General features: G+C 39.1%; 1 protein-coding gene across 2 annotated transcripts in view; it reads right to left on the reverse strand.

Moving 5' to 3' along the window:
- The window catches only part of RAB2A (RAB2A, member RAS oncogene family), a 68347-nt gene that overhangs the window by 18773 nt on the left and 35540 nt on the right, over window positions 1-14034 (reverse strand). For both annotated transcript variants that reach the window (XM_040995089.1, XM_040995081.1), the window contains 3 exons: window positions 6252-6334; window positions 5784-5876; window positions 2579-2690 (listed from right to left, as the gene is read on the reverse strand). In XM_040995089.1, coding sequence (XP_040851023.1) covers window positions 2579-2690; window positions 5784-5876; window positions 6252-6334 — 288 coding nt within the window. The remainder of the gene's footprint in view (window positions 1-2578; window positions 2691-5783; window positions 5877-6251; window positions 6335-14034) is intronic.

Raw genomic sequence — 14034 nt, forward strand, 5'->3', positions numbered from 1 at the left:
ACATATAATAGCCTGGGTTTCATTTTTACTCAGCAGGAGGAATATGAGAAGAGTAAATCTATTCTATCTTCTCAGAGCACAAATCCCTGGGTTATTTTCATGTTCAATCAATTGCTATGTAATGCTAAGAGGTTAAGATGAAATCTATACCTTCATTGAGTCAAATAGTGATCCTTCACTTTCTTAAAATACTTTATCATGAAATAGTTTTAACTTTAAGGTAAAATCTCATGGAGGACTATACCATGCAATGTCCATCTCTAAATCCTTTAAAAATGAAGTCACATGAGATTATTGCTTAATCTGCTTGAGGAGCTAGCCACGAGTATAGCAAGCTGATCTTCAGCCAGCAGCACCGGCATCCCATATGGGTACCAGTTTGTATCTGGTGCTCCATTTCCAATCCAGCTCCCTGCTAATGGTCTGGGAAAGTACTGGAAGAGAGCCCAAAGACTTGGGACTTTGCATCCACATGGCAGACCCAGAAGAAGCTCCTGGTTTGGGCTGGCCCAGCTTTGGTTGCAAGCAGTCATCTGGGGAGTGAACCAGCGGATGCTAGATCTCTCTGTCTTCTCTGTATCGCTGATTTTCAAATTAAAAAAAAAAATCTTTGCCAAAAAAATCCTTGTCATTTCTGAGGCAGATTTTCACTAATTTTCATTAGCATGGAAAATTTCTTCCTAGATTAAAATTTCAACATTTTTTTTTAAACCAGAAACATAAGTATCACAAAATTCTACAAAAACATTAATGAAATATATCTCAGTCAGGTGTTTAATCAGATGACAAGAGTAATTTTTTGGTTTGTAAATAAATACCAACTGTTACTTTTTAAGAAAAATGAACACAAAGCAATAGAGACAGATCTAGAATCAACTGACTTTCCATTAGTTGATCCCATATGACTTCACAGCATGGATCTTTGTTAAAATGCAAACAGTTGTGGATTTATGGTACTTAAAAATCAAGAAAAAGTAACACTGTGAATAATTCATATGGATGTATTTTCAATGGCTGAAATCCAGTTCAAAATAGGTCAAGTATTAGGTGGTATCTGTAGGAAATGCATTAGAACAATCATGGCCAGCGCAGGGGGCAAGGTGGTATGGCAGAACAGGTTTAGCCTCCTGTGAAGCTGGAATCCCTTATGGGTGCTGGTTCAAGATCCAGTTGCTCCACTTCCAAGTCAGTTTCCAGCTAATGCACCGAGAAGGCAGCAGAGGGTAGCCCAAGTGCTCGGGGCCCTGCATTCATGCTGCCTGAAAAAATCTACAGGCTACTGGCTTTGGTGTGACCCAGCAGGTGGAAGATCTCTGTTCCTCTGCCTCTCTTTCAAATAAATAAAAATATTAAAAAAGAAAGAACAGTCATAGAAAAGCTGATTAAGAAAGAATTCTTCAATGAAAATACTAGTGCTGCAGAACCAACTGTAGTTAACTTTAAGGTTTACAGGGTAATTAGAAAAGCTACAAATATTATTCCTAACAAATATTTACTGATTTCTTACAATGTCAAAGGTTTACTGACAACTGCTTAGGAATCTATCCTCTGTTATCCTCAGTATAATGAAGTTCTTCAATTATTTTCTAGAAATTCTTTCTCACTCTATTTTTAAAGATTTATTTTTATCTGAAAAGCAGAGTTAGACAGAGAGGAGAGACACAGCGAGACAGAGATCTTCCTTCTGCTGGCTCTCTCCCCAAATGGCTGTGATGGCTGGAATAGGGCTGGTTTGAGGATAGGAGCGAGGAATTCCTAGTCTTACACATGGATGCCTTCCTAGGTCATCAGCAAGCAGCTGGACAGGAAATGGAGCAGCTGGGACATGAATTGGCACCCATATGAGATGCCAATACCATGGGCAAATGCTGAGCGCACTAGATTGTGGCACTGGCAATTCTAATATATATATAAAAAAGATTTGTTTTTTATTGTTAAGTCAGATATACAGAGAGGAGGAGAGACAGAGAAGACTTTATATCTACTGATTCACTCCTGAAGCGGCTGCAATGGCCAGAGCTGCGCTAATCCAAAGCCAGGAGCCAGGAACCTCTTCCAGGTCTCTCACGCAGGTGCAGTGTCCCAAAGTCCTGGGCTGTCCTAAAATGCTTTTCCAAGCCACAAGAAGGGAGTTGGATGGGAAGCAGGGCTGCTGGGATTAGAACCGGTGCCTATATGGGATCCCAGCATGTGCAGGGGAATAGGGCTACTATGCCAGGCCCTCTACTATATATTTATAGCTATAAATGTTTGATGTCTTGACAAATTTTTAGATTTCAGTGTTGTTTAATCTTCTCCCATGCAACATAAAACAGATTTCAGACCAATTACATACAATGATGTGTTAAAGCTTTTAGGTTACAAAAAAAGCTCAGCTTGTAATTTAAGAATAATTTCATGTAATGTAAAGATAATGTTACAAGGTATTATAAAGGCAAGAAGTTTTCCTACTTTATGATGATCTTAAGACTATCAAAGAATAAAAAAAGTATGGAAGCAATGCCCATAAATATATATTAATGTGTATAAAATATTTCTATTAAACAAGATAATAAAGGACATTTAAGAGTTTACTTACCTCTTCTACATTGGATGCAGTCTTAGCCGAAGTTTCCATGAAAATAAGTCCATGTTCTCGTGCAAAGGCCTCACCTTCTTCCTTTTTTACTTCTCTTCTAGATTCTAAATCACTAAATATGAGTAAGAAAAGACAAGGTTATTAACCAACATGGTACAAATGGAGGGATCCATTTGAAATGTGAAATCCACTCAAAGTTGATCACACTTTTTAATTTTTTTTAATTAAAAAAAATTTATGTATTTGTTTTATCAACAAGGCAGATCTACAGAGAGAAGGAAAACACAGAGAAAGATCTTCTGTCGGCTGGCTCACCACCCCACAAGTAGCTACAATGGCCAGAGCTGAGCCATCCGCAGCCAGGAGCTTCCTCTGGGTCTCCCGTGTGGGTGCAGGCTCCCAAGGCTTTAGGTCTTGCTTTCCCCATAAACAGGGGGATGGGAAGTGGAGCATCCAGGACATGAACCAGCACCCGTATGGAATCCTGGCACATGCAAGGCAAGGGTTTTAGCCACTAGGCTATTGTGCTGGGCCCAATTTTTCTCAATTTTAACATAAAATAACTGCATTACTCTATATATTTTAGTATTAAGAGTTTAGAACCAATAATTATAGCAGAAATTTGAGTTAAGGAGTGCAAGAATGGTACAACCAGCAGCAACCTGAAAGGAGATTCTAGCCTTTGAGTATAGCGGGCTGCCAAAGTAAGTTATTTTACTCAAAATAACATGAACAGGACTACAACTGGCTTCCTCTGGTACTTGGGTAGACTGACTTTCTATGAATACCATTAAAATATAAGTCTCACAAAATACAGAAACTACACGAAACTGTTTTTGGTCTAAAGAAACATTAATCAAATCATTACTTTGTTATTTTAATTCCCAATTTATTCTTTATGCAAAACTGAAAAATTCTGTGACCCTACAGTATTTATTACCATCATACATACACAGAAAAGGACGCAGAATGATATATTATTTATATACTTCTACCTAGCTTTAACATAAAATTGCCAATGCTCAGATTTAAGAAAATTGATATATACACAGTTGAATCCCATTTTGTCCCTAATCCTATTCTTCCTTCTCTTACTGCAAAAGTAACTACTACTTGAATTCAGTGTTTTCATTCTCATGTATGTTTTTATATTTGTGTTTGTAACTATAAAGAGTAACTTTTTTGTTATAAGATTTAAAAAATTCAGATGTAACTACAACTCAATTTTGGTCAACACTGTTTTTAATTCTGTACTGCTGGCATTATATTTCATTGAGTGAATGTATTTTTAGTTGTCTATGCTATTTATAATTTTTTTATTACTACAATGTTACAACTGGCAATTTATAAGAACTTCTCAAAAAAGTTTATAGAAAATGCGCATAATCTTTGCTCTTTTTCAACCAATTTTGAAGTATGCTTGGGTTTTGTGTGTGCACGCATGTGTGTGTACATGTGTCCAATTTTTTCAGGGTAGCATTTTTTTCAACTTCATCATGACTCAGTAAACTGTAAAGTCACTTTGGCAGGTTATATATATATATATGCAGAAGGTTAAAAAGAAACTGAGGGGAAAATATTAGAAGATATCACACACTGCTTTATGGATTTTTGTTAGACTTGTAGGTGATTTATGTCTATGACATGGCACTCTGTATCTCACTCAGTTAAGATGCTCCATTATTTATACATCTTTCATCCTAAACTATTCTAATTTATGCCTCTTTTTGTTTATAGCTCATATTACAATCCTTTACCATTAAAAATTTTGTTTTAGACTATTTCTGATGTTATAAAATTTAAAATGTCACATTAAGAAACATTTGTCGGGCCCGGCAGCATGGCCTAGCGGCTTAAGTCCTCGCCTTGAACGTGCCAGGATCCCATATGGGTGCGGTTCTAATCCTGGCAGCTCCACTTCCCATCCAGCTCCCTGCCTGTGGCCTGGGAAAGCAGTTGAGGACAGCCCAAAGCCTTGGGACCCTGCATCTGCATGGGAGACCCGGAAGAAGTTCCTGTTTCCCGGCTTCGGATCAGCATAGCATCAGCCGTTGCAGTCACTTGGGGAGTGAATCATGGGACGGAAGAGCTTCCTCTCTGTCTCTCCTCCTCTCTGTATATCTGACTTTCCAATAAATAAATAAATCTTTAAAAAAAGAAAAAAGAAAAAAAAAAAGAGAAACATCTGTCATCTGTCACTCTGACTAGGTCACTGCCCTCGTTCAGAAACCTTTGGTTTTCTCTCCCATGAACATGACATGTATCTCCCTCACTTAGTTTGGTCACAGTGTTCTTTGAGTATCCTTTTCATTTCTAAAGAGTCTTCAGTGAGTCTTTCATTCCTGGAATTGGTTATGTGTGTCATTTTCTTAAGAACTAGCTTATGGTATCACTGTTTTTCTCTTTATCATATTCTTTTTTTCCCCCTGCTTATCTTAGGTTTAATTTGTTGTTATTTTTGTAGTTTCTTAAAGTAAATGCTCAGGTTATTAATTTCAAGTTAAATATTTAGCATTATAATATCTCTTTAAGCACCACATCAACCATATCCTAAACATTTTCAAATATTGTAGACACAGACACTAACTTGTGGGAAACAGATAATAATATAAACAATTCTAACCTCGAGAAAGGCAGACTACGCTCTATGAAATGCAGCAGTCACCCTATGAATACTGTTCAGTTCTGCAACCACCTGCAAATTAACGTCAACATCTGCTCTGATTATGGATGTGTGGCAGCCTGAGTTTTCTGAAGCAGCAGTAGTGTACTGCTGCTTGTTAGTTCACTAAAGCTCTCACAGACTCACCAGTGGAGATGCATGATTTTATCTTTCTATAAACAGTATTTTTAAACATTATCTTTAAACAGTATCTATTCTAGGAGCCAAATGAGTTCTCTGTTTAAGATTTAAAATACGAATTTTTATATCTTAATTTTCTCTAAGATCAGTGAAAAATTTCCCATATTTAGGAAATCTATGGAAATTCCGAACAAGCAAATATGCTTTTCCAGGTACTTTCAAATACAACTGCAACAAATAATAATTTCCAATAAACTTAGTATCTATATTTTAAAAATCTTATAATTTTTAATTTCACAAGCCAACATTTGTGAACAAATGTATAAAAAAGGTGGTCGCATAACCGGATACAATCCAGTCTTTATTATTCACACAGCAAAAGTTTTAAATTAGCCTTTTTACCTTTTATTTCCAATAAGCATTATGACCATGTTGGAATTAGAATGCTGGCGGGCATCTTCTAACCAGGTTGTCAAGTGGTTGAATGTATCTCTCCTAAATATAATGATAATAATTATTTTTTCAAAGTATTTCTAATATACATTTCACTCCAGATAATCATTTTTCACTTTACCCACTTACATAATAAAAAATATTTCAAGCATAGTATCTGGGTTTATTACATTTCAATTAAATGGAACCATATTTTTAAAAATTCCAATTAATAATTATTACCAAACTGATAGTTATTGTAATACAAAAACATTCAATCACAGATTTCCATAGTTAATTTAAATTTAGATACAGAGCTTTAAAAAACAAGTATCAAGAGCAACATAAAGAAAGCTCTACTTTTATTACTGTTAGCCATATGTATTGGGAAAAACTTTCTGTATTGATGACCAACTTGCAAACTGTTCAAGCACTCACCTGGTAATATCATACACTAGTAAAGCCCCTGCTGCACCTCTGTAATACGATCTTGTGATGGAACGGAAAGACTCTTGCCCTGCCTATGAACAGAAGAAAAAGGTTGACAGTTTCCTTCCACACAATGTCCTCAATATTTTCAAAATATTCAAATACATTATGGGCTGGCAGGGAAGGAATCCATCAGGGCACAGGAAAAGTTCACCAGTCGTACAATACAACGACTGCTCAAGTCAACCAGAAGCACACGCTGCTGCTCACTCCCACATGCTTCTCCAACTTGCCCCTTGCCAACCAAGACCCCTAACCCTTTCTGGCAATCCCTGACAACCCAATTTACTGAATGGCTTCACAATACATGAATCATTATTAGAGCACAGAATGGACTCCTAGCAACTAAGCTCCTAAGACAAATTTGAAAGGAAGCAAATAACCCAGAGCTTCACATTTGAATTCAATAACCCACTCCCTGGGGCAGCTGTTGACACTAGAATAAATAAAGCCCATTGTAAATAAATGATGAAGGACATCTTTACGCCCACCATCTGCTGGTAGAAGGGTTGTTGGAAGGCCAAGGATACAGATTTTATCAGTTATATCATAAACTGCAGCTAGCTTTCAACAGCCATCAGACGAAATTATTTAGGCAATCATTTTATTATGAAAAACAGAAAATTGTTCTTTATTTAATTTGTATAAATCTTCTCCCATACAATCAATTTTCTCTGGATTTGATATATAATGCTTGTCAAAAAGCAAAAGGATGCAAAAGTCATCTATATCCACTTGTGAAACAGATACCAGAGATTATCAAAATTAGGTAATTTCTTTTACTAATGGTCCTAATATTTTGTTTTTTGAGAAAGGCTAGTAAAAATGACTATTGCTTCTGAATTTAAAATTACAGCAGTTTTTCATTTTTAATTACTTCTCTGCCTTTCAGAAAAAAAATAGCAACTTAATATATTTTTACCACTCTGGAACTAAAAATCAAGATTCGAATAACCTGAAAAATATTTAGGTTTACATATTTGAGTTATGATCCTTAGGTGTGAAAATCATCCCCCTCCCCCAAAAAGGCACACAGAAAAGTTGCACTGTTCTCACAAGTGTACACTCTGTCTTTTTCTCCCTATTTCTTGTCCCCCACCTCCAGTGCCTAGCACTGAGTCTGGAACACAGCAGGTATTTTCTGTGTTGTTGCTTAAAGCTACTATCTCCTGTATATAAACACAGAGCAAAGACAAACTCCTTTGAAGTAATCTTGCTAGAGTGTTCTGTGAGAATTAAAAGGAACACACTGCTAAGAAAGCATAACTACAGGATCTAAAATCTCAGTGTTTAATGGTCTAGATAAGATATTGTATAAAAATAAGAGGGAAAACAAAACTAGGAGAGAAGCAAACTTCTACAGACCATCCTCCCTCATAACTCTCAAGTTATTTTGCAAAGAGCAAAAAGATGTTCAAGTAAGGAAGTAACTTACAGAATGGATCACTTTATACTAAATTGGAATTTTGTTCATTAATGCAAAGGCAAAAAAAAAAAAACCTGAAAAAAAATCCCACACATATTTCATTGAGGAGTATGAATGTAGCTAAGAATCTTAAAAGCTATGACTATTTGGGCTTGGCATGATGGCTCAGTGGTTAAATCCTTGCCCTGCATGCACCAGGATCCCACAGGGCACCGATCCATGTCCCGGCTGCTCCACAGTCCATCCAGCTCCCTGCTTGTGGTCTGAGAAAGCAGCAGAGGATAGCCCAAGTCCTTGTGACCCTGCACTTGCATGGGAGACCTGGAAGAAGTTCCTGGATTCTAGCTTCTGATCAGCTCAGCTCCAGCCACTGCAGCCATTTGTGGAGTGAATCAGTGGATGGAAGGTATTTCTGTCTCTTCTCTAGGAAATCTGATCTGCCTTTCCAATAAAAATAAACAAATCTTTTTTTTTTCAAAAAGCTATTATTTTATAACAAAATAGAGGTGATTATTTGGAACAGTTCCCAAATTCTTGAGATCTGGGAAAACCATTGCACATTACAGTCTTGGTCTCTTTGGGAGTGGCATTAGTAGCCTTGAAATAAATCTTGACAAAAAAAGAATTTTTGTATGGCTTCTCAAACTATAAATACATTACCAAACTATAACTATGTACAGTTAGCCCTACCTATGGCTAACTATCTTGGATATAATGAAGCAAAGTAATCTAGCTTTTAATAACTACTTTAAGGAGCAGGAATTCAGCAAAGCATTAAACCATGTTTGGCACCCCACACATACTGAGAACCTGGGTTCAAGTCTGAGCTCTGCTTTCAATTTTAGCTTTGTGTTAATAGGCACCTTGGAGAAACAGCAGGTAATGGCTGCCTACCACCCATGTGGGAGATGTGAATGGAGTTCCAGGCTTTTGGCTTTGGCCTGGCCCAGCCCCAGCTGTGAGGACATGAGGAAGTGAACCAGTGGATCTCTCTCTTTCTGTCTTTCAAATAAACAAACAAATAAACAATTGACTTATGAAAATAAAATAATAAAAAAAAAAGACATGAAGAAGAGTACTTGCTTTGGGTCAGAGCTGTCATCTTCCAGTAACTTGCCAAGATGAGAAACACAAAGGGAAAGAGGTAAGGCACCCATTTCATGTTCTCCAAGCCTTTTAGAAAACACAGAACTGTTCCTTTGGCCACATCTATGCACATTTACAAGAAAGGTATACTGCTCAAAAAGGGATGTCCCATAAATGTTACCATGTCAAAACTCGAAGAGTCTATGTTGTCACTGTTATAAACAAACAAGGGCAAGATTCTTGCCAAGGGAATAAATGTATGTACTGAGTACATTAAACAATCTAAGAGCTGAGACAGCTTCCTGAAACAAGTGAATAAGTGAAAGAAATTGATCAGAAAAAGGAGGAAGTCAAAGCGAAAGGTACCTGAGTGCAACTACAGCCCAGCCTGCCCCACCCAGAGAAGCCCACTTTATTAGAACCAATAGGAAGGAGCCTGAACTGCTGGAGCCCATGCCCTTTGAATCCATGGCATGATGAGTGTAAAAGAAATTAAAGCTCTCTGGACTCTTAGAAAAAAGAAAGAGAAAAGCAATTTATTATTTACTTATAGAAACTAACTGGCCTATACTGCTTTAGGTGAAACAAAATGTTAACTTGGGAAATACAGAAGTTGTATTTGAGCCTCTTGACTATGTATTGCTAGTGAAAAAGGGTTTTAGAGGTTTGAAACAAGACGGAATATAGAATTCTTTGTAGTAAAGGATTCCTTTCCCCACTCCCCCACCCAAATATTTACTCATTTGTTTGAAAGACAGTGTTACAGAGAGGAGAGAGGGAGAAAGAGACTCTTCTATCCACTGGTACACTACCCAGCCACACTGGCTAGGACTGGGCTAGCCAAAAGTCAGGACCTTCTTCCTCTGCTTTTCCCAGGCCATTAGCAGGGAGCTGGATCAGAGGTGGAGTAGTCAGGATTTGAATGGGTATCTGAATTAGATGCTAGCATAGCAGGAGGAGGATTCATCCACTATGCTACAATGCTGGCACCAGTAAAGGATTCTTGATAGTTACTTTCAGTATAAAGAAAATTAAATTTAATGAATAAAAAATGTTGGACTAGGTGAACAACATCAGAACAAAATCAGGGTTAGGATTGGCCAGAGTAGACCATGAGTTTACAACAGCTCATTACATAGTTGTTTTATTTCTAAAAAAGGAAGAAAGAAAGAAAAATACAACATACCTAGTAATGCCAAAACCACAGACCAAGTCTGCCTCAGGAAATAACAGAGACATCCATTTTTAGTTATATTTAGTATTTAAACAAGAGTTGCAGAACATTTAGGTGAGAGTTTTTTTTTTTAAAGATTTTATTTTTATTTTTTTTTTATTGGAAAGGCAGATATACAGAGAGGAGAGACAGAGAGGAAGATCTTCCGTCCAATGATTCACTCCCCAAGTGAGCGCAACGGCCGATGCTATGCCGATTCGAAGCCAGGAGCCTCTTCTGGGTATCCCACGCGGGTGCAGGTTCCCAAAGTTTTGGGCCGTCCTTGATTGCTCTCCCGGGCCACAGGCAGGGAGCTGGATGGGAAGGGGAGCGGGGCTGACGGGATAGAACCGGCGCCCATATGGGATCCTGGGCGTGCAAGGCGAGGACCTTTACCACTGCGCCACCGTGCCGGGCCCATAGGTGAGAGATTTTATAGATTTTCATTTTCTATGTGGGGGTTGCTAAGTCAAACTTCAGCATGAGCACCATAATTTTAAAAATAATTCCACTTGCCAGAAATATAGTCCTACAAAATTGGTTTTACCACGTGACTGAACCTTTTTATCAATAGCACTTTTTGTAGTAGCTAGGCTGGCAAGTGGTGACAATCCTAATTCTCTCTCTTAATCCCCCCATAAGCACAAAACTTTGCACATGCTAAGTTGCTGCTCAAAAACTCTCTAAACTCCTTAGCTCTAGGAATCATGTCTGTCTGTCAAGAATTTTTTTCCTGGGGACAGCATGTGACAAGCTGATTAAGCTACTCCTGCAATGCAAGCATCTTATATGGATGCTGGTTCATGTCCCAGTTACTCCACTTTCAATCCAGATCCCTGCTAACGTGTGTGGGAAAGCAGTGGAAGATGACCCACGTGCTGGGATCCTTGCACTCAAGTGGAACATGACCTGGATGAAACTCCAGCTCCTAGCTGCAGCCTGGTCTATCTCTGCCATTGTTTCAATCCGGGGAGTGAACTAGATGGTGGAAGATTGCTGCCAGGCTCATTCTGCCTTTTAAATAAACAATTCTTTAAAAAAAAAAAGAGAGAGAATTTTCTTCCTTTTTTCTTTTAAAGATTTACTTGTTTTTATTGCAAAGTCAGATACATAGAGAGGAGGAGAGACAGAGAGGAAGATCTTTCATCTGTTGATTCACTTCCTAAGCAGCTACGCAAATGGACCCGAGTCAATCCAAAGCCAGGAGCCAGGAGCCTCCTCTGGGCATCCCACACGGGTGGCAGGGTCCCAAGGCTTTGGGCCATCCTCGACTGCTTTCCCAGGCCTCAAGCAGGGAGCTGGATGGGAAGCAGAGCTGCCGGGATTAGAACCTGCACCCGTATGCAATCCTGGCATGTTCAAGGTGAGGACTTTAGCCACTAAGCTACTGTGCCGGGCCCAGAATTTTTTTCTTATTTAAAGTCCTGTCATGTTGGGGACCAGCACTGTGCTACAGTAAGTAATGCCACCTCCTGTTACAGCAGCATCCCACGTGAGTGTGGGTTAGTGTCCTGGCTACTCTACTGCAAATCCAGCTCCCTACTAATGATCTGGGAAAGCAGCCAAAGATGACCCCAAGTGCTTAGGCCCCAACTACCCACACTGAGGCATGGATGAAGCTCCTTGCTTCAGTCTGGTTCTGCTCTGTTACAAAGCAGTGGATGAAGAGCACTCTTAAACAATGACTTTCTTTTTTTTTTTTTAAAGATTTATTTTTATTATTTTTTTATTGGAAAGGCGGATATACAGAGAGGAGAGACAGAGAGGAAGATCTTCCGTCCCATGATTCACTCCCCAAGTGAGCGCAACAGCCGATACTATGCCGATCCGAAGCCAGGAGCCTCTTCCGGGTCTCCCACGCGGGTGCAGGTTCCCAAAGCTTTGGGCCGTCCTTGACTGCTTTCCCAGGCCACAGGCAGGGAGCTGGAAGGGAAGCGGGGCTGCTGGGATTAGAACCGGCGCCCATCTGGGATCCCGGGCATGCAAGGCGAGGACCTTTAACCACTTGCACCACCGCGCCGGGCCCAACAATGACTTTCAAACAAAAGAATAAATTTTTTAAAAAGCTCAGTCATGCTGTTAATGTTTTTCCACTAATGTCCCACCTATAATTTAAATATTCCTGCTGCTGTGCCTAAATTTCTGCCTGAAACACTATTTTCTTATCCCTTCACCTATCCAGTTTCTATTCCCTAACAGGATGAGTTCACACTTCGAAATTTTTTCACAAAAACGACTTGCTTAGCACATTCTGCAGCTAGCCTTGTCTCAAATCCAATAGCACTTTCATGTGTGTGCTTGGTTTTAATACTACACTAATTAGAAAAAACTAACAAACTCTTCAATGTTTTTTCCTCTTTGGTTTCCATTTAGTTTGAGGGAGATCTAACTCAGCGCTTAAGTATATTTACAGTAGGTACTTACATATGCTATCTTAGTGGATCTCAAACAGCCAATTCAGTTAGAAAATTAAGATTTGAGAATCAATATCATGATAACACTTTTGTTACGTTCACTGCCTGTCATCTAACAACTCAGCTATGTAGAACACAAAAAGAACCAAAATGAAGGAAAAAGGAATTTTTATATTTACATGTAAATAAATTCTGCATTGCTCAAGTATTAAATTTTAAGTGCTTTACACACTCTTTTTTTTTTTTAAGGTTTTGTTTATTTTTATTGCAGAGTCAGATATACAGAGAGGAGGAGAGACAGAGAAGATCTTCCGTCCAATGATTCACTCCCCAAGTGAGCACAACGGCCAGTGCTATGCAAATCTGAAGCCGGGAACCAGAAACAACTTCTGGCTCTCCCACGTGGGAGCAGGATCCCAAGGCTTTGGGCCGTCCTCTACTGCTTTCCTCTACTGCTTTCCTAGGCCACAAGCAGGGAGCTGGAGTGGAAGTGCAGCTGCCGGGATTAGAACCGGTGCCCATATGGGATATTGGTGCGTTCAAGGTGAGGACTTTAGCTGTTAGGCCATGCTGCTGGGCCCTACACTCTCAATCTTAAAACCTATATCTGTGATCAACAAACTGCTATCACTGTGGGGAAGAAGATTCTGAAATCTACATGCATGAGCAAGACAGATGTTTGTGATGACAGCATGGTTAGAAAGAAAGTAATTTTTAGGCTGCCACAGTGATCATAGCAAGGATGAATAAAAAGTTAATATGGACTATTCAAGTTTGGGCTTTTAAAGGAGTCCTCCATAGAAACTAAAACAGATCCTGAGAAACAAGCATCAGAAATACCCAGGGGAAAAAAAAGAAAAAAGCAAAAGGATATGTCACCAACTTTCACTGCTACTATTCAAGGAGAAACAGGGAACCGCAGGTATAAAGTTATCTTTAGGACTGAATGAAGTGTCTAAGCTAATTTGTTTCTGAGGTTCTTCAAGGAAAGGTTGCTAAACAGTTGCTGAAGGAGTCAAAACAGTTGGTCCCCATAGCCTTTCAACTTGCGGCAGGTGGGACTAGGGTGGAGTGTGTGCAATGGGAGCAGACAAGACAGAAGAAGCAAAGGCAAGTCTATCAGCTCTCACTGCCAAGCCTTTACTTCGGCTCCACTGCATTCTGACAGTCCACCTTTACTGATAAAGTGGAACAAAATGATATTCAGGGTTTTGAAAAGCAGTTTAAAGTAACTCCCTCCACCCCCGCATTTCTCTCCCTGGCAAAGGACAAAAACGTCTGTGATGAATTGCCGAAAAGGGACTTTCAGCATGTAAATTTATCATCAATTGTTGAGTTTCACTAACTCTTGACCAGAAAAATACTTCTGTATCTAAAACTATGGGACATCCACCTGCAATGCTAGTATCCCACCCTGGTCCTGGTTAGAAACCTGGATACTCCACTTTCGATCCAGTTCCCCTGCTAGTACAGAAAACAACAGAATATGGCTCAAGTCCCTGTGCACTCTCACTGGAGATCTCAAAGAAGCTCTCGGCTATTACCTTTGGTCACTGCAGCCATTGGGGAAACTGACCAGCAGAGAGAAGATCA

This window comes from Ochotona curzoniae, unplaced genomic scaffold, assembly GCF_017591425.1.
Source record: "Ochotona curzoniae isolate NIBS_2020 unplaced genomic scaffold, NIBS_Ocur_1.0 contig_1071, whole genome shotgun sequence".
In the NCBI taxonomy this organism is placed as follows: domain Eukaryota; kingdom Metazoa; phylum Chordata; class Mammalia; order Lagomorpha; family Ochotonidae; genus Ochotona; species Ochotona curzoniae.